Below are 27,996 nucleotides of genomic sequence, written 5' to 3' on the forward strand. Positions count from 1 at the left end.
TTCAGTCAAAATCTCACGATTCATGGCCCCATTCATTCTTTCCTTTACACGGATCAGTCATCCTGGTCCCTTGGCACAAAAACATCCCCAAAACATGATGTTTCCACCCCCATGCTTCACAGTAGGTATGGTGTTCATTGGATGCAACTCAACATCTTTCTCCTCCAAACACAAGAAGTTGAGTTTCTACCAAAAAGTTATATTTTGGTTTCATCTGACCATATGACACTCTTCTAATCCTCTTCTTGATCATCCAAATGCTCTCTAGCAAACTTCAGACGGGTCCAGACATGTACTGGCTTAAGCAGGGGGAAACGCTTGGCACTGCAAGATTCCAGTCCCTGGTGGCGTAGTGTGTTACTGATGGTAGCCTTTTTTACTATAGTCCCAGCTCTCTGCAGGTCATTCACTAGGTCCCCTCGTGTGGTTCAAGGATTTTTGCTAACCATTGCGGTGATCATTTTTACACCACGGGATGAGATCTTGCGTGGAGCCCCAGATCGAGGGAGATTATCAGTGGTCTTATATGTCTTCCTTTTTCTAATAATTGCTCCCACAGTTGATTTCTTCATACCAAGCTGCTTGCCTATTGCAGGTTCAGTCTTCCCAGCCTGGTGCACCTCTACAATTTTGTTTCTGGTGTCCTTTGACAGCTCTTTGGTCTTGACCATAGTTGAGTTTGGGGTCTGACTGTTTAAGGTTGTGGACAGGTGTCTTTTATACTGCTAACAAGTTCAAACAGGTGCCATTAATACAGGTAACAAGTGGAGGACAGAGGATCCTCTTAAAGAAGAAGTTACAGGTCTGTGAGAGCCAGAAATCTTGCTTTTTTGTTATTGACCAAATACTTATTTTCCACCATAAGTTGCAAATAAATTCTTAAAAAATCTGACAATGTGATTTTCTGGATTTTTTTTCTCATTTTGTCTCTCATAGTTGAAGTCTACCTATGATGAAAATTACAGGCCTCTCTCATCTTTTTAAGTGGGAGAACTTGCACAATTGGTGGCTGACTAAATACTTTTTTGCCCCACTGTATAACCCAAAAAGTAAACTGATATACCACACCCTAAAGCCACAATAATGCCTGTATAAATGTTGGCCACTTATATTAGACAGGCACTGGGGTGATAATATTTGCTGCTGCGGATGAAACGTCACATCAGAGAGTCATTATGAGAGATGTCTTTATCTGAATAAGCTCAGGTAAATAGGACCTGTACTGATATCCTGAAAAAGCAAATATACAGAGGGATATTTGTCTGTGGTTTAAATAAGATTTAAATCTTACTGGGCAAATTAAAAAAGCCCAAATATGCAAGCTGTGCAACCCACACACAACAAACTGAGAGCTAAATTAAAAAGTGTGAGTGTGAATTTCTACATTTAACAGCATACATCTAAAATGATATACAAAGATGCTGCAAAAGTGAAATGAACATAGCAGGACTTTAAAAAAAAACAGACATTAAAGAGAAAATACATATAATATCACAAAGGAAAGGGAAAAAATAAAGATGAAAGCCACCCAGCTCTTAAAAAAAGAGCAACGTTTCAAACAATGTCACGACTTTTTAAACAACAGGACCCTAGTGACAGAGATTCTCATAACACACACTAACATTTCCATGCAAACACAGCACACGCGCCCCCTGCAGAGCTCTAGATTGTTGTTTTAGTTGTAAAGACCTCACACAAACTGCATGGTAAAAAATGATGACAGCATCATTCCAACAGTTAACATTATTTTGTTTTAAACGCACCTAAAATAACAACTGAACAGCTCAGATGCAAAACACACTAAATGCAACCTCGGTCACAAATTAGAAAATAATATTATCCGAATGCTATCGGCACAAATCATACATTTACCAAATACTTTCGCTTAAAGAGTAACTAAACCCCTGGTCAGAGCCTGACTCCACCCACTGGCAATATTTGAAAAATGCAAGAAAAGTGGGCAGATCCCAACGAAGATAGAGGGGACGAACTAAGCTCGTATCAAGTGTGTGGTGAGATCGTAACAAGGGCGTGGTGAGCTTGAACCTGCTTACGTCACAAGTCATTTTTTGGACCCAACATCCAATGGGAAAATTCAACTGCAGTGGCCACCGTTCAACCTGAAGAGGGCAGCAATCAGACGTTTTTACAGCATATATTGTAGTATTGAAACACTTTATATCCAAATGTCAAAAAAATTACTAAAATCAATGAACAGCACTAATAAAGCAACATTCTTACAGATCATTAACTAAAAAAAGTTGGTTTAGGGTTTAGTTACTCTTTAAAATCCGCTGGCAGAATCCATTAAAGGAGTAGTCCACTTTATAGATGGGGTCCATTGACTTTTCATAGTAGGTCAAAAAAATACTATGGTAAGTCAATGGGCCCCATCTTTAAAGTGGACTACTCCTTTAAGAGAATGAATAAAAAATTAAAACATGTCAGATGCACTTTAAGAGAGTTTTACATCTGAGCTATTCAATTACAGAAAAATGAATTGAAATGTAATTAAAATACTTAGAGGAAAAGCCTTTGCATAAATGTATAGAAAAAAAGCCTTGTGTCAGTGTGATTGAGTAGACTGTCAATTATTAGCTTTACATCGGAGCAAATGTGCAAATAGACATCAATTCAAACACAAAATCATAAAAATATGAATTAGGTTATTATTACGTATTAAGATTATAATTATAATACTGTGCATATGCCCATCACTTCTCAATGAACTTCCTTTACTCTTCCAATAATTTCTAAATGCAGGATTTATACCTCTTGACTGCCTATAATAACATCTATAGAGATTGCCCACAAGCCACTGAAATATTTCACAGCTATGTTAACTTTAAAAAATATATATTTGCAAAAATGGTCATGACTTTATCGACATCCATTATTTTTTATCTGTAAATTCAGGAAATTCCCTGATATTTCTGTATAACATTTACATTATATTGTGTTTCAGTGTTAAAAAGGGTTTCCTATTCCTATTTCTAGGAGGAATGTTTACTGCTTTTAATAAGACCCATTTCTAAGCCATCTATCCCAACCTGACCTCCCCATGCACTGAACCCAGATCAGTGTTTGAGACAAGCATCTCTAGCCAACCACATACATTGAAGAGGGCTGGAAATGGGCATCGGTAGATGTGTGACTGCTGCGCGGTGCAGGTCGATGGAGGGAACGACTGGAACAGCAGGAGATAAGAACAAATGAAAAGACCACAGAGGCTCAGCATCACTTCATTATTACTGATAACGGTGCTAGATGTTCTGCTTCAGAGGCACAGACTGTGAAAACATGCCAAGGCTCGGTACCCCAGCATGCATACAAATACCTCAAATATTTTTGGGCATACAACACATGCAAAAAGTGCTATCACTCTCAGCATGCTTCTTGCACTTACCAAAAATATAACATGGTATTAACATTTGTTTGTTTTTTTGGTCGCGGTATTATATGGTTGTTCTATGTACCACAGTTTTATCATGCATTTTAAGCACTGTGACTACAACAATCCAAGTCTATTTTATACTGTGGCATCTACCATAGTACAACGGCATTACCACCTCTGTATCATGGTAGCTTTTTTGTAAAATATAGTGCACTCATAAACGGAGAGCACAGTGTTGGAACATGTAAAAAAGTATGATATGAGATTTGTACAGAGAAAATCCAATGCTGCGAGGAAGAAAGACAATAACAAGAGAGAGACGAGAGAGACAATGACCTTTTCCAGATGATATCAGTACTAATCCTGTGTTTGAATCCCTGCAGAGGTACCTGAATCTGAGGGTCTGGGAGAAGCTGATAAATGTAAGGAACATACGCAAAGCGTACAATGTACAACAGCATCTTCATGCACAATTTCAGAAAAACATGCCTGTATGTGCACATTCATATGGCCTGTCACATAAACACACGCTCATGTATGCACGTACACACAAAGCATCTTGCTTAACCATAACACTGCATGTCACTGGTTGTGGGACTGGTTATTGCCATGTATATTATATATTTAGTCACTGAAGATTAATTAGGCACATAAACACATGCTGTGTTAGTGCTGACGCATGCCTGTTACAATGTCCAGATAACACATACACACATTGTGTTTTAATTAACAAGAATCTACATCTATCTTTAGCTTCAGCTGTTCATTAGAGATACTAGGGGTGTGATGAGATCTTGTGCCACAAGATCTCGCAACATTAAAATGCCACAAGATTTCTGGTCGGTGTGAAAAGTTGTCTTGTGAAATCAGCAAAAAGTTACGTTTGTGGGAAAACCTTTAACAGTGCTTGCATTACATTACTTTATTATTTGTCTTTACTGCATGTGCTTTGCTGTTTGGGTTTCCAAAAACGCTTGTTTGGGAAAATATATATAAAGCCCGCGTCGCGTTGTGTTTGATTGTTGTAGGTCCACTGGAGTGCCTTGGAATGCGCAGCATTATTTGATGGTGTGACGTTATTTGAACTGCAACAGGAAGTCGGTGTGGAACTATCAAGAAGACCCTTGACCTTAATATGTGACCAATAGTGTTTCTTTTATGGCACAGTCTAACGAAGCAGGATTTAATCATTAACGTTTGAATCGTCTCAGCAGTTTTAAACCTCACTCGGAGCCAAAGAATGCATTAATACAATATTTTATATTGTGCTCTGATATTATAGGTAGTAGGTATATTACAGACTTCATCAAAAATGATCCAGAGATGGTTTAACATGTCCATTTACAATGGTTTTGTCCCCAGAATGAAATGGCCCGTTATTACCTTATTTGAAAGGGTCATAAATAATGTTGAGCTCTGCTCTGATTGGCTGTTTCTCAGAGCAGTTCAGTTCAGTAGCTCTGTGTGTGTGTAAACCGGGTGTGCCTCATAAGCCTTGAAAAGTGAAGCCTCTGGCTCTTTGATCGCCCCCTGGTGGCTGGCTGCAGTACAAGTCATAAACCCCGCCCTCTCCATTCAAACGAATGGGACTCTAGTTACACTTCCAATAAAAGTTTCCGAAAGATGGTTTTGGTCCTTTCAAGTAGTTGTTATCATGCTGATATATGTTCAAGTGTTCATTATTGTGGTAAGTTTCATTTTAGGTTCTAATTTGATGCTAAAGAAACTGGGCGTGTCGTTATTATTGGTGTGGTTGAATTGGTCGAGCGGAAGTTTGATACCGCGGCTCCGCCTCTGGCTTCACGGACGATTCCTTCTGCGCATGCTTTGACTCCAAACTGACGTTTTTAAGTAACATGGCGGTGACCGTGGTCATTCATTTTTGGCTTCAATTCATTACAATGGTGGGAGGCGATTTCGCGACGTCCATCTTTTTTACAGCCTATGGTGTAAACAGACCTTATGTTTGAGCCTGTATCAGATGAAGATACAGATTTTGAGGAATAATCAGTTATTTCAGTATCTACCTGCAAAACGTAACTGTAATGTCAATAAAAGATCTTCAACCTAAACACTAGTTTGTAGCATTAACTAGGATATAGCACTAACTCAGCAGACACAACTTCGTAGTTAATTCAATGTGTGATTTAATGTTATGGCGTACATCATGACTGTAACGTAGAGGTCTACACGGGTCCAAAAATTCCTACCCGAACCCGATCAGACCCGTAAATGTGCTACACTGAACCGACCCGGACCCGTCTGTTGTTTTGAAAGCTGGACCCGGAACCGACCCGGACCCGTCTATTATTTAAAAGCTGGACCCGGATCCGACGCGGACCCGTCTATTATTTAAAAGCTGGACCCGAACCCGTCCGGGAAGAAACAGACCCGACCGGCAAATATTCTTTAGCTAAATGTTATTAATAAGTCAATAAACAAGTAGCGAAAATTAAACTTTTTGTCTTACCCATAACGTTAGAAGTTAGTCTTCTCCCTCCTTGTACCTGACTGTGTGTGATGCACAATCCTTATTTCCAAGAAAGTTCCATCCATGTTATTCTTCTCTTGACGATTGAAATGTTTAATGCTTATTCCAGCTTTAAAAGTCCACTTTGTTGTGTATCGGGTCAACTTGCTTAATAATGTTTGCCCATTTGGATTATAATAACGATTGCTCGTTCGGTGTCATAGCTGCTTTCGTTAGCTTTACTTTGCTATCATCTCTGTGCTCTTTGAGCAGAGTCGCGAAAACTTTAGATATAATACCAAGACGGTCAATTTATAATATTATTATAAAAATTATAGAAGTCACGTCAGTGCAAAATGCGCGGTATGGTGGAATAGGTCCCGCCTTCTAAATAAAAGAGCCAATTGTCAAAGGTAAAGTCATTGCGTCTCACTGCAGAAGCTCCTGACTGGTAGCCAGAGAAACATTACAAGAGCGCATGCGCGTTAGCTGCCTGGTTGGAGCAACCAAATATAAACTTTTTAACGCAACTTTAGCGTCATAGAAAAAATGTATGCGACAGTTAATCTAAGTTTTTGTTGCTGGATAAATATTTTATTTAAATGTGAGTGTGTGTTCTCCGAGTCCGATCGACCTCGGGTATTACCCACAATGTTAAACAGACCCGGACCCGAAGTAATAGATTGAGACCCGACCCGGACCCGGCTGATCATTTAAAATATAGACCCGAACCCGTTCGGGTCCCGGGTCTTCGGGTCTCGGGTCTTCCGTGTAGACCTCTACTGTAACGTCACAGATGGTGTTATGTTGAGATTGGCCTGTTTCCAGCAGTCTTTTGTATGCACAAGGTTTACAAAAGGAGGAGGAAACAATCGTGTTTGAGGCTCACGAAATGTCATTACCATGTACAGAACTCGTATTCTTCATCTATACAGTTTTACATTCTACAGCACCTTTAAAGGTTATTGCTTACTTTGGTTTATTTTTAATACCAAAAACATCAAATTACTTCATTATTAATTACAAAAATAACTGTTTGTGACAGTCCTAGATTATTTAAACATTTCAAAATTATGTGATTTAAGTTGAATAGAAGACTATTATCATTAAGTATTTCTTGAAACATGTATAAATCTTGGTCTCGTTTCGCGAACCCAATCTCATGTCTCATCTCGTGTAGTAAGCATCTCGTCACACCCCTAATTACTGTATATTTACAAGGGAAATTACCTGAAAGGACTGTATATATATATACAAATAAAGGTCACCTACTATGAGAAATTAATTTTTTTACCAAAACTGTGCCTGTACACACCCTGTTATAATAAAAATCTGCCCACACTTTTGTAAAATATCAACAGTCTCATGGGACAAGCTGTTGGTGCTTCTGAGCAAACTGTTGTCACTTTGTGCAGGCCCCGCCCACAACCGTTCAAAGACCACAGTTAGGTCATTATTTCTATTAAAATATTGTTTAAATAATATATTATCGCATGATGTTAATTATTAACATTGAAGTAAGATGACTGTATTATTAATAAAAGTGTATGTTTTCAGTATAGATAACGGTAAACAGGGAGGGAAGCAGCAGCTCATTTGCATTTAAAGAGACACACACAAAAACAACACCTTTCCTACACATCCAAAAAAAGGCATTTTTTAACATGGTAAAATAAATTATCAATAGGGTATTTGGACCTGAAACCTCACAGGCATATTCTGGAGACATCAGAGACTAATAATACATCTTGAAAGTTGTCATATTAGGTGACCTTTAATATATGACTGACCTACAGAAGCTTTAGGTACTTTGTGCACACTTGTGATTTAGATACTAAATTTAGGACTAATGGACATTTTTATGTTGGCAATAATCAACATATATTTAGGACTTGGTATTTGCATTAACATTCACATTTCCTTTGATGATAATATAGTATAACAATAAATAATAACCTAAAAATCTAAACCCTGTCAAATTATCAAACAGGTTGTGAAATAAATAAAAAATTGTGATTCATAAACCTTTGGTGAGAAAAAATGTGAAGCTATACTCCATTCATCCTCTGTCTGTTGCTGAAGAGTTGAGCAGAGGAAAGGAAAGGAGAAGAGAGGAAAGGAAAGGAGGGGAGACTAAATAAAATGAGTAGAGCAATTAAAGTTGACATTTTCTGCCAAGTTGACATTGACTGTTTTTTAAAGTGGTTGCTATCTTGTCGGCAGGAAGAGAGAGAAAAGATGTTCCAAATATAATTTGCTTAAAGATTTATAGGATGCCTTCATCCAACAGCCAAACAAATTGACATTTCTAACAAAAATAAATAAATTATAGGTTTCATTAACCTCGAAGTATTTCACAAATTTGTCCATTTTGATGGACATGCAAGCAACGGAAAAAGCGTGGGACAAAAAATAAACACTGTACAACAAAACTATGAACTATTCTCTAAACAATGTGAATTACTTTTCATACTCTCTAAAAATGCTGGGTTATTTTTAGGGACAAAACCCAGCAACTGGGTTAAATTAACCCAGAAAATATTTATATTTGACCCAACTATGGGTTAAACCAACTTAGTACTTTGGGTTAAAACAACCCAGCATAGGATAATTTTTAACCCAACAGGTTGGGCTCATCCCTTTTTCACCCAACACTGGGTTGAAAATATACCACAATTTTTAGAAAAATTAGCAACACTTACTAAAACAAAGACAACCTTGTCTATTACTCTGTCGTTTGTACTTGGTTTTATACTCTACCTGTGGTTTAGAAACAGTCCGTTCTTTATGTGAAGTTACTATTAAATTTATGTGTATAATACAATCAAGTGTGTTGATGTGCAAGAAATTCAGGCACCAAAGCAGGCAAGCAGGGTGTGTGGGGTGTACCTCTTTAATAGAGCTCCGGGTTTTTTCTCTCCATTCGTTGTCACTAAGCTCTAAGGTGCAGTGAACATACGTCTCTCTTTCATATGACCCCAGGATAAATAACCTACACAGAGAGAACATATGACAAAAGTCACTTTCATTTATTAAAAAAAAAAAACATTTTATACATTATTATATCTTAAGTAAAATGTGTTCTGATTTAATAAACGAACAGAAAGTGGTGATGTAGTACTGATCAAAAGTAACTAAAATGAAAAAAGAGGAATACATTTTGCTCTTTATTTGTTCAAACAAGGCTTCAAAAAGCTTCTGCTGCCATCTGCTGGTTACCATTGCACATAACCTTTTCTAGAAATTCTATTTAAATTACACTTTTTGAAATATAATCTTAAAACTATGAAAACTTAAATATATTAGGAGGAATAACAGAGTCTTGAAATATAAAGGGGTGGTTTCCCGGATGGGGATTAGCTTAAGCCAGGACTAGGCCTTAGTTTAATTAGGAAATATAACTAGTTTGAACAAACATGCCTTACTAAAAACATTACTTTTGTGCATTTTGAGGCAAAACAAAGGGCACTGATGTATTTAAAGATATGTTGGTGCAAGTTGTTTTTAGTTTGGACAGCTCTTATATTTATTTTACGACTAGTATAATCCCTGTCCAGCCCTACTAAAAAAATCCAGCTAAGACCACCAGCATAAGCTGGTACTTGGTTTTGCCGGTTTAAGGTGGCAGTAGCTGGTTTAAGATGGTCAAGCTGGTGGGTCAGACCAACCTGACCAGCTAATTCCAGCTAGACCAGCTTACAAAGTGACCAAAACACAGCTAGACCATCTTAAAAAAAGTGACCAAAACACAGCTAGACCAGCATGCTACACAGGCTAAAACCAAGCTGGGAGACCAGCTAAAACCAGCTCACCAACTTATGCTGGTCTTAGCTGGATTTTTCAGTAGGGAGGAAACCACCCCATAAAGTTTTAACTAAGATTAAAAAATGGGTCGAGATAAACACAACTTACCTTGGATGTTCACATTTTTGGTGTTTTTATGTTAACCCTGAAAATGACCCTCAGGTAAAAAACACTAAAGATATTCTACAATTCAAAAATCACATTTCTAATTCTAAACACTTATTTATTTATAGTCCAGTGTCGCCCTCTATTGGTAGAAATACCTATACACAGCTTACAAACATTGACCATGTACAGATTACTGTACACACAGAATGTAAACACACATTATGCACAGATTCCGGCTCATTCAACAAGATGTTTTTTGTGCCATATATAAAGATTTGCACAAAAAACGTGTGTGTGTGTGTGTGTGTGTGTGTGTGTGTGTGTGTGTGTGTGTGTGTGTGTGTGTGTGTGTGTACCTGGTAATTATCACGTTGTGGGGACCAATTGTCCCCATAAAGATAGGAATACCAGTGTTTTTGTGACCTTGTGGGGACATTTTGATGTCCCCATGAGGAAACATGCTTATAAATCAAACAAAATGATGTTTATTGAGAATGTGAAGTATCAGAAAGTTTTGTGTGATGGTTGGGGTTAGGGATTGGGGCAGGTAAGGGGAATAGAATATACAGTTTGTGTGGTATAAAATACATTACTTCTATGGAATGTCCCCACAAAACATGGAAACCAGAATGTGTGTGTGTGTGTGGGGGGGGTTAATTTGGGTTTGTAATAGTCAGAGTCTGTGCATTATTAACTGCAAGCCCTTTACAAACACTGTTCTACTCTGTTACTAATCAGACGAAACATAAAGACATACAATGGTGAAAAGAATCCAGCTTTTGTTGTAGCCTTTGTGTGTGTCCTCGAGGACAACAGCTTGCAGCCAGGCCATTTAAAATTTAATTGGTTTAGAAGGGTGTGTATGTATAGCATTTTGTCTCAAAAGCAAAGGGAACAGGAAAACTGAAAAGTGCACCACCCAGAACAGAAGCCCCCAATTTCCTGCTTGTTTACAATAATGGCATAACTGATACATACTATACTATAATATGTACCATGTGATATTAAACTGCGTTTGAGGGTAACAGAATAATGCACAAAACTGTTGTCTAATGACCTGTACAGGTGTGTGACTTGATGATTTTTCTGGAAAAAGAAACACTAAAACGATGAAGAAAGCCAAAATATTAAATGCCATAAATAATTATTTACAGAGTTGACGATGTGTTGTTCCGGAAATTCCGGAAGCAACTCCTTAGGGTAAACAGTAAGAACTATGTGTATGTTTTGACCATCACTCTGAATCTGATCTCTATCAAAGGTCCTTCACAAAAATGCAATTATCATATTAGGTGATAAAAAGAGAACAAATAAAGGTAGGATAAAAGTTTTTTAACAAAAGCATTACACTTTTGTTAAAATCATAAAAAATGCTGGTGCTGGTTGGCAACTTTTTTTTAAATGCTGGCCGGAAAGAATTTATATAATAATACAATATAATATTAATATACACCAGAGGGCAGTATGAGGCAAAGATTTTTTATGAAATACAAATAAACAGTCACAGTGGAGGTCTGGCATTAATCTAATGGTTTTTATTGACTATAAAATTTGTAATCAGGACTGGGTTCGTTGCATAATATTAAGTCCCCAAAACTTTTCGTTCTTAATTTTTCTTATTTTAAGATAAAATAAATAACCGTGGCTCAAAACAGATAGAAAATTGACCAGCTTATGCTGCCTCTCTATGGAATTCCCATGGTAAACTGCCACTTTCTTTATCACGTTGATAGAGAACTATCAACTATAGGATGAAAACTATCGGTTCCTCAAATCAACAGTGCTCAGGACCTAATCTATAAAAATACCTTTATCCAAAATTAAGCATACAAAATCAGTAAGCATACTTCTTATGAAGAAATTATTGACAGCAAGTTAATGTAAAGTCAGTATGATTGTTTAGATAGAAGAAAAAAATACTTTTTTTGTTTTTCTTCACATATTCTTCTTTACATTTAGTCATTTGGCACACTTTTATGCAAAGCAAATTATTACAAGGCATACGTTTTATGCATTTGTGTTCCCTGGGTTCAAACCCATCACCTTTTGCGTTGCTGCTAACGCAAATGGTCCAACACTGAGCCATAGACCATTTTGCAAGATGTAAACAACACTGGTCCAGAAACAATTCCTGTTTCAGCTTGTAACCATTTTCTTTATTTTACATATAGAACTGAATCAAAAAGTTAAACAAACATGTTTAAGATATATGTTCTTCTGGTTGTATTTTATCCCAATGTTTATGTAGTGTAAAAAAAAAAACTGAAACAGGAAGTGCTTCTGGACCATTGTTGTTTACATCTTGTAAAATGGTCTATACAGGAACATTGTCATTTTGACACCCTCTTCACAAATTAGTAGATTACTTAGTAATTTTTAAATATTTTGGAAATTTCCTCACATTTGGTTGTTTTGACCCGGAATGACCCTATAGTAATTTAATATACCGATGACAATAAAGGAAACTGGTCTGGATTGTATTACCCACCATTCATTTAAACACCTGACCCTTTATGTTTTATATAAACATACATGTTCATTCTGTTTCACATATACACCTGTTGCTAGCTTACCTGCTACATTCAACAAGTGTGACCCGCAGACGTCCCTCTACCAACAGGGTGTTTTGGATGGACATGTCCAGGTCACATGATGACACCAGAGGTGGCTGCACTTGGAAGGGAAAAAAGGGTTTGTACCTGTCAAAAAAAAACAGACAAAATCAAACATCTAACAAAGAACCCGTACCTAAATAATAAAATCTTTCCTTGTTTTTAATCACAGATCACAGGCTAAACAGTAATCTATTTAGTGTCCTTAACGGAGTTAACCTCCTTCATTGCTGTCTAATAAACAAGCAGCTATTGTGTGTAAATACTGTGTGTTTGATGAACAAAACAGTACTGAAAAAAAATTGTAAACATAATGAACAGCTCAGTTACATTACAATCTACCACAACACTTTATATCTACATTTGTATCTGATACATGATTTAAATTTATAGCTTTAGATTAATTGGTGTATTATTATGACTAGAATAAAAGTCTTTTATAAAAGGTACAAATTGTCACTAGAATTGATGTGGAAAAATTTTATATTGTAAAGTTACAATAGATTAATCTGAACAGTGAGACCAGCAGAAAGTATTTAGTAAACGGTCAATTTGTGCATGCAATCTTTTTGCCCAGCCCTTACCGGAAAAACATGCATTTCAGCTCTGTGTGTGTGGTAGTCCACCCATAAAACAATATGTGTAAAGAGCAGAGGAACTGGTTTAGTTGAATATCACTGCAAGGATTAGCCTTCTTTGTACATATGATAATTCAGACCAAACTTAATAAAACAATGATATTAAATGTCGGACAGCACAAGATAAAGATTTTTCTCATCATCCCCTTCCCAACCAGGTTTAATTGAAGGGTATTGTAGGGTATTTACCTCAATATAATTCAGTGATTCAACTGTGATCTACATTAAATGCTGAAATAAATTACTCTCTTTCATGATTCTTCTTAAAAACCATTAGTTAGTTTTCAACAATCTCAGTGCGAGTTTCAGAGAGTGACAATGTGCAAGACTGTCTATTTACTGAAACTGCAATGTTGCAGAAGTAAAACATGTGAAAGTATTTGTTTTACAATAAAAAAAAAAATTTGTCTCATAGTTGGAAGGAAGCCGACTAAATATTGAGAACTTTAAAAGCAGGGTGAACACTTATGTGGGATGCGGCACTGATAGATTTTATAAGTATACCAAGATTGGAACCGTCTCCTTAAGACTTTTAACTCTTTCCCAGCCATTGACAAGTTAACTCTTCAATTAAGAGAAAACGATTCCCTACCAATGACAAGTTTTTCCAGCAATTCCTATTTATGCTATTATCCACCAGGTGGCACTCTTACCAACTTACACGAAACCCAGAAGCAACCCCTTACAGTAAGAACTCCGTGTATGTTTTGATCATCGCTCTGAATCTCTATCAAAAGTCCTTCACAAAAATGGAATTATCTCAGCTTTTTCCTCAAAATATGTTATTTTTGAAGAAAGCTACCCATATTTGAGAGGTGATACAAAAAAAGGTAGGATGAAACGTTTTTTTCTTTTCTTTTTAAGCAGAGAGTTTGATATATTGTATGTTTATATATTTAAAGAAGAAAATTTTCTGGAAACATTCAACTTTGGTGAGAATCATAAAAAGTCTGGTGGGCAACTTTTTAAAAAAATCACTTGTGGGGAAAGAGTTAAACGCTAATAACAATCTGAGAGATTTGGGTTTCTAAAACAGGAAGTGCCATTCTCTCGAAGACAAAAGCCTTCTACCCTTGCAAAACATTACAAAAGCCACCTAAAAATTGCTTCATGGGCCTTGAAGTCCAGACAGACCTTTTCATGCCATATCATCTTGCACATTACCATGGCAACAGGGCCAAGAATGGGCCATTTTCCTGAAACAAAGAATTAGTTCAAAAAGCTCATACTGTTGAGCTTTATGCAGGACCTCAGCATTTTAAAATAATCAAACATATGAGGTACTTTTTTTTAGATATTCTATAAAGCTCTTTCCATGTACCCCGTTGTTACTGTTCATAAAAATCACATATTCGCTTTTTTAAGGAGAACAAACTTTAATTAGTGCAGCACAATTAATTGAAAAACTAATGGGATTACAATTACAGGTGAAACAATTACATAATCGCTGTCCATTTGTGCTAATTTCTGTGCACTTTGGAAATATGTTTGTGCACCAAATACGATGGTGAATCAAAGGCGTGTACATAAGCCATTTGTTTTGGATTTTTAACATAACTCCTATAATTATTTGTAATTTACGTCATATTATTCAGTTTTGGATATTTATAATTTACAATGCAGCTGCTTCTCAAAGTTTTAAAACATTTCAGAATTTCAATGTAAAACCCATTAATCAGGAATAGTTATCCCAATTACAATATTTAACAATGCGAATAGTCGACAATTAAGATTTCTGTGATAATCGTGCAGCAAAATGAACCTCTGCCTTTAACCCACACAAATCTAGGGACAAGACAAAACAGTCAATTTCATTAACTTCTCTAATGCGAACAGTAATCAGCCATTCACAAGCTAAATCCAGAGATTAAGCCATGATGATTTAGTGGATTCACATGGATATAATGCTTTGTGATAAAATGTCAAAATCAAAAACAAACAGCCAGGCTATAAAGCCGCTGTGCAAACACAGATCACTTAACACTCAACGGATCAGATCGATAGTACCAGTGATATCTCTAAGGCTAAATAAAGCAACATGGACAAAGGAAGGCAGAGGTTTTGTGTTGCTTAGTTTCTTAAATTCCCTCCTTATCTTTACCTTTCATCTTTCTCTACTTGCCAGCAGGGGCATTGAGAGAGACTGTTAGAAATATGAAATAGCTTGGCCCAGCATGTTCCCCTCACCTTCAGACAAAGCAGGAGAGAGAAAATGTGACCCTGCCTGTGATACCACGGTTAAAGACTTTTTTGTGATTTTCTGTTTTCTAGCCAAATCATCTTCTACATAAATGTAAAGATAGCCTTGTTATCTTAAATATTGACTGAGGAAGGTCATGTAAAAGATTGAAATTCAAATTAAATCAACCAGTGAAATTAAACTTTGATGCTCTAATCTAAAAAATAGATGAGACTTATAGGAGGATTTTACAAGCAGGGTCACAAATGTCAGGCCCTATATCAATTAACAAAATACAGGCCCTATATCAAGTAACATTAAACAATTAAAAAATGTTTAGACTATTAATAATGAAGTAATGCCAGTTTTTCTTTAAAAAATTATGAATACTAAATTAAATCATTTGTCATTTGTAGCACTTTTATAAAAAAATGCTGTACTTGTAAAGCATAGAGATATTATGTATAGTTATGAAGGCTGATGCTTAACGCAACACGCAATCTCTGTTTGACCCTTGGCCTAGCCCACAGCTGAATAAATTGAGACACAGCAAGTGACCGCGCTGTCTAAAGGGGTCTGAGGTTTTCATAAAAATAAGAACATTAAGCTCTCGTCTAGCGAATCCAATGCTCTAGTCTAAATGGTCATTAAACATCTAAAATTATCTTTATTTTTACGTTTTCTGAGAGGTGTACCGTCCCAAATCAATAATCTAAAGCAAAGATGCGTCTTCATTCATTTGCTCATATTTTGGTTTCATTTTTAAAGCATAGACTGCAGGACTTGCTTGATGTTAAAATAATTATTAAGAGAAATAAAGTTTGGGACCTGATTGATGTTAACAGAGTTATTAAGAGTGACAAAACTCAAAAGCGATCTTCCTGACGCCGACGTCTGAAGCACATGCACACAAACACGCACGCCCCCGACATATATAGACATCTACACAAAATTAGAGTTTTAAAAATATCTGTTTTGACAAGAATTCATTCAAGTAGGACCTTTAACCTGTTACAAATGAAGTGAATGTTTGGTTTACTGTTGAGGAAAAGAATCTGTTGTGTATCATTATGAAACCCTTGCATTAAGCCTACAGTTAAAGTGGTCCGTCTCAATGTCAAAATCAAACAATAAAAGAAAAACATATATTTAATATTGATTATTTTTTGCTTTGCGTAAACAGGTGTAGTTCTGTCATGTTTTGTCAGATTCCAACAAATCATGCATCATTTTGAAGTTTTTAATAGAGAATGTTAAAATATAAATAACTCATTTTTGAAAATTTGCTCGTCCCAACTCAATTTGCCAGCACAGGTCACAAATGATGCAGCAGCAAACAGAAATGGAGAAAGAACAAGGTCTCTTAAAGGGAAAATCATATATAAAACTATGGCTGATGGTTCTGTTGAAATTGTAAAAAGGCTGTTGTAGACATACATTTGCATATAGCATATATATTTGTTGAAATCCATGTTGATAAGAGCATTAAAAACTTGAAAAGTGTTACATTTAGGTAAGTTTAGAACAGATAAAAATGTGAGATTAATTTGCGATTAACTAATGAAATCATGCAATTAATCTAGATTAAATATTTCAATCTATTGACAGCCCTAATAGTTATAGAAATTTAGTTTATTAGATAATTATTGGCTCATTATTACCCTATAACTTACCTCAAATATCTGGTAAAAACTGTACTTTATTGTTCTTAACGTCTCTCTAATATCATTTTTAAAAGGAGGGTCGAGTGTTGGAGTAAGCCGTTGGTTGCAATTCGCATTTCACCTAAAATCTCTCGCTAAAACACAGCACCTTTAAACTTATTTATTCTGTTTCATGTGTTCCTAAGTCCCTGCGGGTTAGTAACTACAGTTACAGTTACTAAACGTCCTCAAAATCACAACTCTGAAGATTTGCCTGACCCATGGTTAAAGGTACCCAAACTCTAAAAAGTGTTAAGCCGTGGTCATGGATCTTGCCTGCTAATTATAACTAGTTGCTGGATTGAATCAAAGTAACAAATAAAAATGTTCCCTACATTCTTCACTTTCTGCACTGTAAACTAAATTAAGACTAACTAAACTAAAGCATATCAACTTACCCCACGGCTTCAAATATAAAAAATATGTATCCGTAACTTAAACAGCGATGTGCAGTCATAGCGACTCTACTTCCTGTAAAGAAAGACCCTGCACGATATGAACCTCTAGCAATCAGGCCCTGACATAACACGTCCTTGACATTCTCGCGTGGCCCTTCCTCTGTCTCTCTACATCTCCCAGCTGCTTAATTGCAGGACATGACTGCAGTTTGTTCCAGAGCAAACACAGGGCATGGAGCTCAGCCCTATCGCTTACCACCAACACCATTACAGAAACACATCCAGCCTACAGCATTAAAAATACAACACCCACTCACCTCACAGAAACTCACACACGTTTGCTTGCTCACCCACAACCAGAAACATGCATGCATTACTCCGGGTCTGAACCTTGTCGTGTAAGATGGCTGTATAAAGTATAGCCGATTACAGTGTGAATCAATTGCTGAACAAATCTGGCCAAAAAGGTTCATTTGGGTAAAGGATGATTGGTTTAAGCATAAATTATTCATTCATGGCTGGATTTATCAGTTTTCTATCCTACTATAGTTTATGTCAGTATAGGCTACCACTAAATTTTGCTCTTTATGGTTCATAGCAGGGGTGGTTTCGCGGGCAGGGAATAGCTTAAGCCAGGACTAGGCCTTAGTTTATTTAGGATATATAACTAGTTTTAACAAACATGCCTTACTAAAAACATTACTTGTGTGCATTTTGTGGCAAAACAAAGGGCACTGATATATTTTAAGATATGTCAGTGCAAGTTGTTTTCAGTTTGGACAGCTTTGTTTTAGTCCAGAACTAGTCTAATCCCTGTTCGGGAAACCGCCCCATAGTGTTGTTATCTGGCTCGCCATGGTACAAAACCTCATTTATGCTTCAGAATATTCAAATTTGTGAGAAACATCAGCATTTAGCATCAGAAGTGGTAGGGGAGATAGTCTAGTACTCACTGAAAAACACTTAGCCAGTATGTGGTCAAACACAAAGTATTTTCAAGAGCTAACGACAGAAGTGTTAGAATACTTAAGGTAAGCAGCTTCGAGGTTAAAAAGCAAGTAAACGGCCATTGATCGGAAAAACCTTGTCCTGTCAATCACAGTCCATCTTATTCTGCACTTTCTACATGTGAGGAGACAGCAATTAAATAACAAGAAACTGCTCATTTCCGTTCATCCCATTTATCTGTAAAATCAGGCAGATTAAACAGGAAATTCCTTGGTTTTGCAAAGAGACAATATCACAAATGCATGTGCATACATATATGTTTACGGCAAGTGACATACTGAGAAAACTGCTTACAGTTACTATGTGCAGTTTTTATGACCATAAGTGAAAAGAGTGAAAGTGACAAACTTGTCAAGTATGCAACGCATACTCGAAATGTGACCTCTGCATTTAACCCACCCCAGTGTGAAGTGAACACACTCACACCCTTAGACACTCAGAGCAGTGGGCAGCTTTGCACCACAGTTACAACCAGCCATGAGACTCAAACCGGAAACTCTTGGGTTACAAGCCCGACTCTTTGACCACTATGCTACAACTGCCCCCCCAGGCTGCAACTGCCCCACTAAAATTAACCAGTAAAGCTAAACAATACAATAATAAGGTGTTTGAAATGGTTAACAGACCAGTCACAGTACACACATTTTTGCCTACAAATTGATTTAGAACTGAACCCAAAATAATTATGTTTGCTTTTAAAAAAAGCTCATAGTTATGCATGAACTGGCCGAATAATTAAACCTAATAAGACTTCATTTTTATAGACTGTGACAGTAAAATACAGCAAAATAGGTCCAAACATACACACAATTCTCAGTACCAAACAGTCATCAATAGAATATCAAAAGAGTTTAAGAGACTTGTAGTGAGAAATGTGTGTAATAAGAGTTTATATAACCCACAAAACACACCTGCTCTGTCAATGAACGAATGAGTATGTGCTGCAGAGATTAAAATCAACTCCAGCAGCCAGCACCTCTCTAAATATCTCATGTCCACCAAAGGTAGGTCACAGAGGACAAATCAAATCAGATTTGCTTTAATGTGCAGCAAAAAGAAATGTATAAGGAGCTTCTGCAAATGTAAAAAAAATCAGCATACGAGTTGCATGCAGCTTACATAATAGTGTAGCATGCAGTCCTGTCATAGACCGTGCACCCAAAACATTTAATTCCTCATAATTTACTAACCCTCATGTCCCCTATTCTATTGTATTACCCATAAACTCTTCTATTCCTGTGAAAAGTAAACCGAGAAAGAATTTTTACACAGCTTTGGCAGTACAATGACAGCTCACGTTCACCAAGGCTGTCAGGATCGCAAATGCTGTGTAAAGACTCCCAAACACATCTCAGTTCCTCTAAAAAATAAACAGCATACAACAGCATTTTGCAAAGACATGTGGATCAGTATATTAAGAGAGAGAGAAATTGAGAGAGAGATTTTATACCAGCTGAACCTTGGCCTTGTTTTATCTGTCAATGTAAACTGTAGTGATATTTGCTTTAAGCCATAAACTTTAAAATATGCCTTTTATTCATATACAAAACATGGATAAGATATTCAAAAATGTATCAGCTGTAGTGCATTATGACATCACATTCCTATCTGGCTCTGTAAAAGAAACCTTTATGTTAAATCCACAGCTGACTTTCTCCAAGTTGACAGTGAAAGAACCAGAAATAAAGAGATAGAATAAGCACAATGTAAGAAGGGTCTGTCTATTCCGTAGAAAAAGCAGCAAAACAGATGTTTTGGAATTAGTGGTGGAGGGAAAAAAAACAGAGGATGTATAAGTTTCCATCACCAACATGGTCAAGTCAATCACCACAAATGATTCGAGGCACAATGGCTGTACAGTTGACGAATGACGAATGTAGGACTGAGTCACTGAGCGAACGCTCACGGCTGTCTTTTATAATGTGAAGACAAGGGATGAAAGACATTATTAACAATGCTAGTTATCCAGTGAAATTTATAATATGAATGCAATACTTTGTACTGGCCTGGGTATGTAACACATAAAGGAGTTCATTTAAAGATTTTTATAGATCAGCAGCATCAACATAAGCTAACAGCTTTTTGGCCAAAACTTAACTTCCGGTAGAGTTCCTCTACAGTAGATTATAACTAGTAAATAACCTTGGATCAAACCATAGCTAAAGTGTACCAACTATTACACTTAGCTAACGTTACTGTATAAAATTACTGTATACAATGTTAGCTGTAAAACCTTGAATTCTTGCCTGGCTACCAAATGCTTTCTTCACAAAGCGGTGATCCATGCTTGCAAGTTTTATTTTCGACAAGGTATTTGTTGTCACACCATTCAAGCCTCCAGACTAACTTTTTTCACTAGAAGCACAGTGGCCCCCAACTAAAAAATTTTAGGGGCGCAACCTGAATATTTAGGGGCACACACACTGTAAATCAACATGCTAACCAAATATTCACATTTCTACTAATTTCCAGTATATTACTAATAAATACTTTAATGATAAATGCAGAATGTACAATGTGCTGTTTTAAATTCAACGTCACATCACAAAAAAAGTGGTACAATTTACTAGTCACACATGTGTGACTGGATGTAAAATTCAGTGGTACGCTCTCAAATTTTGGTGGCAAAATACCACCATTTGGTGGCAGTCTGGAGCCCTGCCATTAAAAAAAACACACAGACCGGAAGTTAACTTCAAGCCAGGTGTGTAACTACACTGTCAGAAATAGGGGTACAGTAGGGGTCCATTTCTGTCCCCCAAGGTACAATCTACATAAAAGTACCCCAAAGGGCCCATTATTGGACCTCAAAGTACATGTATGTACCTTTTTGAGGGTCAAAAAGGTACATATTTGTTCCCAAGCATTAAAAGGTACATTTTTGTACCATTTCTTTTAAAGGATAAGGTACAATGCTAAAAGATACAGCCTCTTGCCATTTTTTTATTTGTTGTTCTAGACAACTGCTGTAAATCTGGTCAATAAAGTAAGTAACCATTGTGTCAATTTTGTTTCCTTTAGTTGGGCACATGGGTCTTGAAGTAGTGTTAGTTTTCTTCTGTTCATTGACAATGTGTTTAATTTAAAATTTTAATTTGAAATTTTAATGAAAAAAAGTTAATTTCAATTCATAAAAACTGTGCTGTGAACTCAAAAACTGCAATTGATTAACCATTACTTACAAACTAAATAAATACTGAATAACTAAATCCCTCACACACAATGGAAAAAACGCGCTTTTATTTTGACACGCGCCCATCCCCCCACATCTCACGGTCTGACTGGAGTCGAGTTTCACAGAGCAACGCAACAGGAGGATGACACAACAGTTATAAGAGCATTAACAGGTAAACACTGGAAAATCCTTCCTTCATAACCTTTAAAGCATTTTTAAACTTTAAAAATGTGTTGTTTGTCGTGACTCTTCATTTTAATACTGATTCGGTTACGGTAATTTGTGTAAAGTTGTATACGACGTGACAACGCGACATTGACACAGCACTATTGCCTCATTTTAATAGGCTCATTTTAATGAGCTGGTTAATGTTCATTAAGTACACCACAGTTCTGTAAGTGGAGAAATAATTCATATTTGTGTGTTTTTCTCTCAGTAAGGACTAACATTAACTGACTGTCTGTCCTCAACCAAAGTCATTCAAGACCTGTAAAAGGTAACATTACCACATTTATTAATGTATTTTTATGTTGTTTGAGTACACCATAGTTCTGTAAGTGAAAAATAATCCATATTTATGTGTTTTCTCACAGTTTAGCACAAACGTTTCCCGCGCAAGTTTGAATCTCTCTCAGTCAGGGGAGATTGACTGACTGACTGACTGTCTACACGCCACCAAACAGTTATTTATACAGAAACCTTTTAAAGGTAACTTTACCACATTTATCCATTAATTTATTATGTTGTGTGAGTACACCACATTTCTGTAAGTGGAAAATTAATTTATATTTGTGTGTTTTTCTCTCAGTAAGGACTAACATTAACTGACTGTCTGTCTGTCTGTCTGTTCTCAAGCAAAGTCATTCAAGACCTGTTAAAGGTAACATTACCACATTAATTAATGTATTTTTATGTTGTTTGAGTACACCATAGTTCTGTAAGTGAAAAATAATCCATATTTATGTGTGTTTTCTCACAGTTTAGCACAAACGTTTCCCGCGCAAGTTTGAATCTCTCTCAGTCAGGGGAGATTGACTGACTGACTGACTGTCTACACGCCACCAAACAGTAATTTATACAGAAACCTTTTAAAGGTAACTTTACCACATTTATTCATTAATTTATTATGTTGTGTGAGTACACCACATTTCTGTAAGTGGAAAATTAATTTATATTTGTGTGTTTTTCTCTCAGTAAGGACTAACATTAACTGAATGTCTGTCTGTCTGTCTGTCTGTCTGTCTGTTCTCAAGTCATTCAAGACCTGTTAAAGGTAACATTACCATATTTATTCATTAATTTATTATGTTGTGTGAGTACACCACATTTCTGTAAGTGGAAAATTAATTTATATTTGTGTGTTTTTCTCTCAGTAAGGACTAACATTAACTGAATGTCTGTCTGTCTGTCTGTCTGTCTGTCTGTCTGTCTGTCTGTTCTCAAGTCATTCAAGACCTGTTAAAGGTAACATTACCATATTTATTCATTAATTTATTATGTTGTGTGAGTACACCACATTTCTGTAAGTGGAAAATTGATTTATATTTGTGTGTTTTTCTCTCAGTAAGGACTAACATTAACTGAATGTCTGTCTGTCTGTCTGTCTGTCTGTCTGTCTGTCTGTCTGTCTGTCTGTCTGTCTGTCTGTTCTCAAGTCATTCAAGACCTTTCAAAGGTAACGTTACCACATTTATTAATTTATTTATTATGTTGTGTGAGTACACCACAGTTCTGTAAGTGGAAAATAAATTTATATTTGTGTGTTTTTTCTCAGTTTAGCACAAAAGTTTCCAGCACAAGTTTGGATCTTTACCATTGAGGGTGGCTGACTGTTCTCGACCAACCATCATTCACACGCAAAAACTTTAAAGGTACCACATTTATTTATGTTGTGAGTATACCATAGTTCTGTCATTGGAAAATTTATTCATATTTTTGTGTTTTCTCACAGATAAGTATGAACGTGCCCAGAGCAGTTTTCGATCTTTACCATTAAGGAGGCTGACTGACTATCCTCTACCACCCGTCATTAACACAACAAAAACTAAAGAAATGTTACTCCATATGGACCTATTCATTTACTCATTATGCTGTGAGTACACCACAGTTTTATCAGTGAAAAAATTTATATTTGTGTGTTTTCTCACTGCTTGGCAAGGACAGATGTGGCCCTGTTAAAAATGTTTAAATGTTGTTTGGTTAAGGAACAGCACACTGATTTTGTTTTAAAATATTCCTGTTTGGACAGTCTGTTAAAGTCAAAGGAATACTTGATATATTTCTAAGTAAAGTGTAAATGAAAAAATTAGTTTTTAATGTTGTGACTGAACACAATGTTGTGAATGATTTGGACTGAACAGCACACTTCTGTTTTATATCTGAACCTTTTGTAAAATAAATGATTGTTCATTAAACTCACTGTGTATTTTATCTTTTCTGTTATCATTTTTTTATACTAATGTTTAAAATTTACCTTTACTCTAAACAATTGGCTAAACCAACACAAATACACTGAGTCATATGCACTTATAATTTAAAGTTTACAATATTTAGATTGAGATATATGTATAAGTTTTAAAACCATGAGTGTACCCTGTCAAAGCCAATTGTGTACCCTTTTTGAAGGGTCCATATTTGTACTGTTAAATAAAGGTACAAAATTGTCACTAGAGGTACAAAACTGGTCCCTTAAGGTACAAATCACAAGGGTACAATTTTGTACCCTCTGCCAAGGGTACAAAAACTGTACCCTTGAGGGTACAGCCCCAGTGACAAGCCATTGTACCCCTAAAGGTACAATTATGTACTTTCTTTTCTGAGAGTGTATGACAACATGCCTGTGTCCAATGAAACTATCTATATACAGAGTCATTATATTTACTCATATTTACGGAAGAGGATTAAGGCCACTGGTGAAAAAAATGTTCACCAGTGGCCCTAATCCTCTTCCGTACATATTCATGTCATTGCTGATGTACATAATTAAAAAAAACCGTTTATAAAACTTAAACAGAGACCTTGCATGGGTATTTTAAATATTGACATTTGAGATATCAGTATGGTTAAAAACATCTGTGTAAAACTTTTATAAGCAATCGTTCACAAAAAACTGCATGTCAAGTCCCTACTTAGAGCTGTGTGATAATAAAGAATACAGGCGTTAAATAATGCCAGATTTTTACTTTTTTTTATTGCTTTCTCCAGTACTGGGCATTTAAACAGTCAAACACAATCAGTGTCACATGGGAAGATTGATGTATTAAACACAGTGACTTTTTCTACTGAGAGCGTTTTTTTCTAATGCCTTTAAGGAACTCGACCATTAAATCAGCACAGTCAGGGAAATTTGTCCTTAGCCACACACACATCTTACCTGCCCTGCTCAAGGGCACTAAGATGATAGGGCTCTCAGTATTTTATAGATCACACCCAACTTGATGGAAGCCGCTTAAAACCCACCAGCCTGGAGTCACTTCATCTTCTCGACCACAAAGCTGTCACTAAACACCTATCAATAACAGCTGGACATGCAGAGACACCAGAAAAGAGATCAAATGGGGTAACTGGAGATTAGTTTGTCCATTCTACAGGACAGATATTGCAAAAGCACATATACATAGTTATTATTACCGGCAATTTACCATACCATATTTTACATGCTTGCTCACAAAAAATCTTTGAAAAACAATATGGTATTGAAGGCTTCTTCAGCTGACTCATTTAAAAGCCAAAAGCACGCTAAACTTAACTTGCCATCTGTGACATGGAGCCGATCCAAGCCTGCCTGCACCATGATTACATCACACTATGTAGTGGTTTTATAGATTCTCACATTGTGTCCTAAACACTACCTCCATTACACTACAGTGAGTTTACATTATTACTTTATACTTTACTGTTATGTCACAAGCAAACATTCAGGTTGTAGCAGTATTTGAAAGTTGAGAGAGACGCATCTTTCCTGTGAGTGGGCATGGTTTTAAAAATGTCAACAGACGCAACCACAGCGTTTGAGAGCAGATAATCGTGCATATTTTTCCTTATTTCATTTACTTGTTTTTACATCACTCATATTAAGCTGGGTGTTTAATAACAAATTTTTTGTGGCGTGACAAACTGAGAACACATTTAATATCACCTCAATTTAATATAATTTAATATAAATATGCATCACTTTGCTGCTAGACTTAAACAGACCTATAATAACTTTAAACGAAAGTTCGTTTCACACAAAGATTCCAGAAAATACACTGATAATTTGTACCTGGATTGTTTCTTTGTCATTCACACTGACAGTGAAATTCAGAAGGGTCTTAAGTTTGATTATGATCTGCAATTTCTTTCTCTAAAAAACACTCATATATTTTCTTATCTAATTCGATCAAAACTAGCGCATCACATCCTGTTTCATTAAAGGGATAGTTTAAATCTGTCATCATTTCCTCACCCTCATGTTGTTTTAAACATGTATGTACAAAAGAAGATTTATTTATAAATAATGGTAAGCACACAGTTGACTCACTGACTTCCTTAGTTGGAAAAACAAATACTATGGTTTAAATTCTGCTGGGTTATTTTTAAGCCAATGCTGGGTAAATATTGGACAGAACACATGTTGGGTTAATACATCTATGCTAGGTTGTCTGTTTGCTAAAATCATTTATCAAAATGCCTCCATGTACTCAACAGAATAAAGAAACATATACAGGTTTAAAACAACATGAGGGTGAGTAAATGCTAGTAACAAATGTTCATTTTTGGGTGAGCTATCCCATTAAGCTGGCAAACAATCTCAGCTTCAGTGCGGATAGTGAGGAGCTCCCTGATCTATGCTTCATTCGAGTTTGCGGATATTTTTCATTGTGAATGTTGATCTGGAGGGACCTGAGGTTGATCCTGTGACCAATTCCGGGATGTGTTTTGGCAATTTTCTGGAATCAGTGTGTGAAAGGGGTTAAAGTTCATCCTTCCGTTGACCTGTCTGTAAGTCTGTTAAGATCCACAATTGGATAAAGGACCTGGATAAGCATAATAGGTTCACAAAAGGTGGTCTGCTAAGGAAATGAGCACATCTTACTGCATTGAGAATCCTGATCAGTCAATCACTGAATCAGTGCAAAGTCAGCATTCATTTAAACTGTTAAGCGTCGCCGTCCTCAATATTGGACACCTACGTTTACTTTAATATTGTTGATGTCAATTTTTATCTATCACTACAAACTATATATCGTTGGAAATCTCTAAGCCTCTAGAATAGACATTTTAACAGTGTCAAATTAAATAAATTATGTAGGGAGACTAATTGATTCATTTATGAAGAGGGTGTGCCTAAAAAAGTTTCGATCCTGCTAAATGTCACTGTCCCGCCAGCGGGACGCCTACCTTTACTTTAGTGTTTTTTTGCATGTGAATTCTTATTTAATCATGACAAACTGTATATCATTTGAAATCTTTGAAGAGTGTAGTTTTCACTCAATAGGGGTAAGGTGATGCCTAAGGGGTAAATTAGTATGTTGTTCATTTTCTATGTCACCAGCTTTTGTCACCATTTACTGTGATGTAAAAGATTTTTTGGTGAACAATTCCCTCCCAATCATAGTCTCCCTTATGAGTTATATAAATCATAAAAAAACTATAAATCCAACAAAAACCTCTTTCTTTATCAATCCACAACCCCTAGTCTCTTATTCTGCTCTGAACACCTCCTCCATCTGACACATCCAGCCCACAAAGACCGCACTGCAACTTATTGAGACCCCCTTGCTTGCTGAATCGTCCCTGGGCGATGAAATTGCTCTGAAGTTTACACAGTTTAAAAGAGAAAATATAAATCTTAAACACTAAGTACTTTTAATCTTAAATCCCTAAAGCAAACACCAATATAGTCCGACAAAGAAAAGCATGACTCAGGCAAGATTCTGTTCTGATGCGAAAAATTAAAGCACATGGGTGGATATTACTGAGAGAGGTTTAAAACATGTTGCTCTTCCTCAAACAAAAAGTGCTTACTGAGTGCTTACATTTTTAACAGCATTTGTCACATGATTCAAGTATACACCCCAAAGAGTGAGGAAACATCAGTTGTACAATGTCGTCAATTAATTTTAGATCAATGAAGTGATTCTAACTTTTGGGAATGCGCAAATACTGAGAAAAGTGTGTTACTGTTCCTGGCACTCAGTTTGGTAGCACAAAGGTTGTGGATTCAAATTCCAGGGAACAAACATACTGATAAAATCTAGCTTGAAAGCATTGTACTGCCAAATGCATAAAAATGTAATATTTAAACATCTCACATAGCAGAGAAATTTTTGGGTAGAGTATACTGCAGCTTCAGAAAGTGTGACAACTAAACCAAACACAATGGCAATTTCTGCATTTTTTGCAACTAAATTTGTAAGTTGCCCCTGTGATGTTGGGTTTAGGGGTTTTAGAAATAATCATAAATTTTGTATAATTTAATTTATATGAATGTATAAAATTGGCCAACTCGTAAAATCTGTATGA

General features: G+C 36.2%; 1 protein-coding gene and 1 long non-coding RNA gene across 7 annotated transcripts in view; one reads left to right on the plus strand and one right to left on the minus strand.

The window, feature by feature from the left end:
• Positions 1-27,996, minus strand: part of pdzd8 (PDZ domain containing 8) — a 52,759-nt gene that overhangs the window by 22,237 nt on the left and 2,526 nt on the right. Inside the window, exons 2-5 of one of the 2 annotated variants that reach the window (XM_065255218.2) lie at positions 12,350-12,475; positions 8,754-8,856; positions 7,890-7,940; positions 3,116-3,187 (exon numbers count right to left, since the gene is read on the minus strand). In XM_065255218.2, the coding sequence (XP_065111290.1) occupies positions 3,116-3,187; positions 7,890-7,940; positions 8,754-8,856; positions 12,350-12,475 (352 nt within the window). The remainder of the gene's footprint in view (positions 1-3,115; positions 3,188-7,889; positions 7,941-8,753; positions 8,857-12,349; positions 12,476-27,996) is intronic. The other variant, XM_065255219.2, reaches the window with a different exon arrangement.
• LOC135737405 (uncharacterized) lies at positions 21,035-24,086 on the plus strand. 5 transcript variants are annotated; one of them, XR_010528471.2, is made up of 8 exons: positions 21,035-21,661; positions 21,926-21,985; positions 22,083-22,197; positions 22,298-22,369; positions 22,469-22,583; positions 22,684-22,953; positions 23,264-23,360; positions 23,441-24,086. It is a non-coding gene; the product is annotated as an uncharacterized lncRNA (long non-coding RNA). The 5 variants fall into 5 exon arrangements; XR_012335278.1 differs by having other exon boundaries at positions 22,474-22,583; XR_012335279.1 differs by having other exon boundaries at positions 22,345-22,369.

Source organism: Paramisgurnus dabryanus, chromosome 17, assembly GCF_030506205.2.
Source record: "Paramisgurnus dabryanus chromosome 17, PD_genome_1.1, whole genome shotgun sequence".
Lineage (NCBI taxonomy): Eukaryota > Metazoa > Chordata > Actinopteri > Cypriniformes > Cobitidae > Paramisgurnus > Paramisgurnus dabryanus.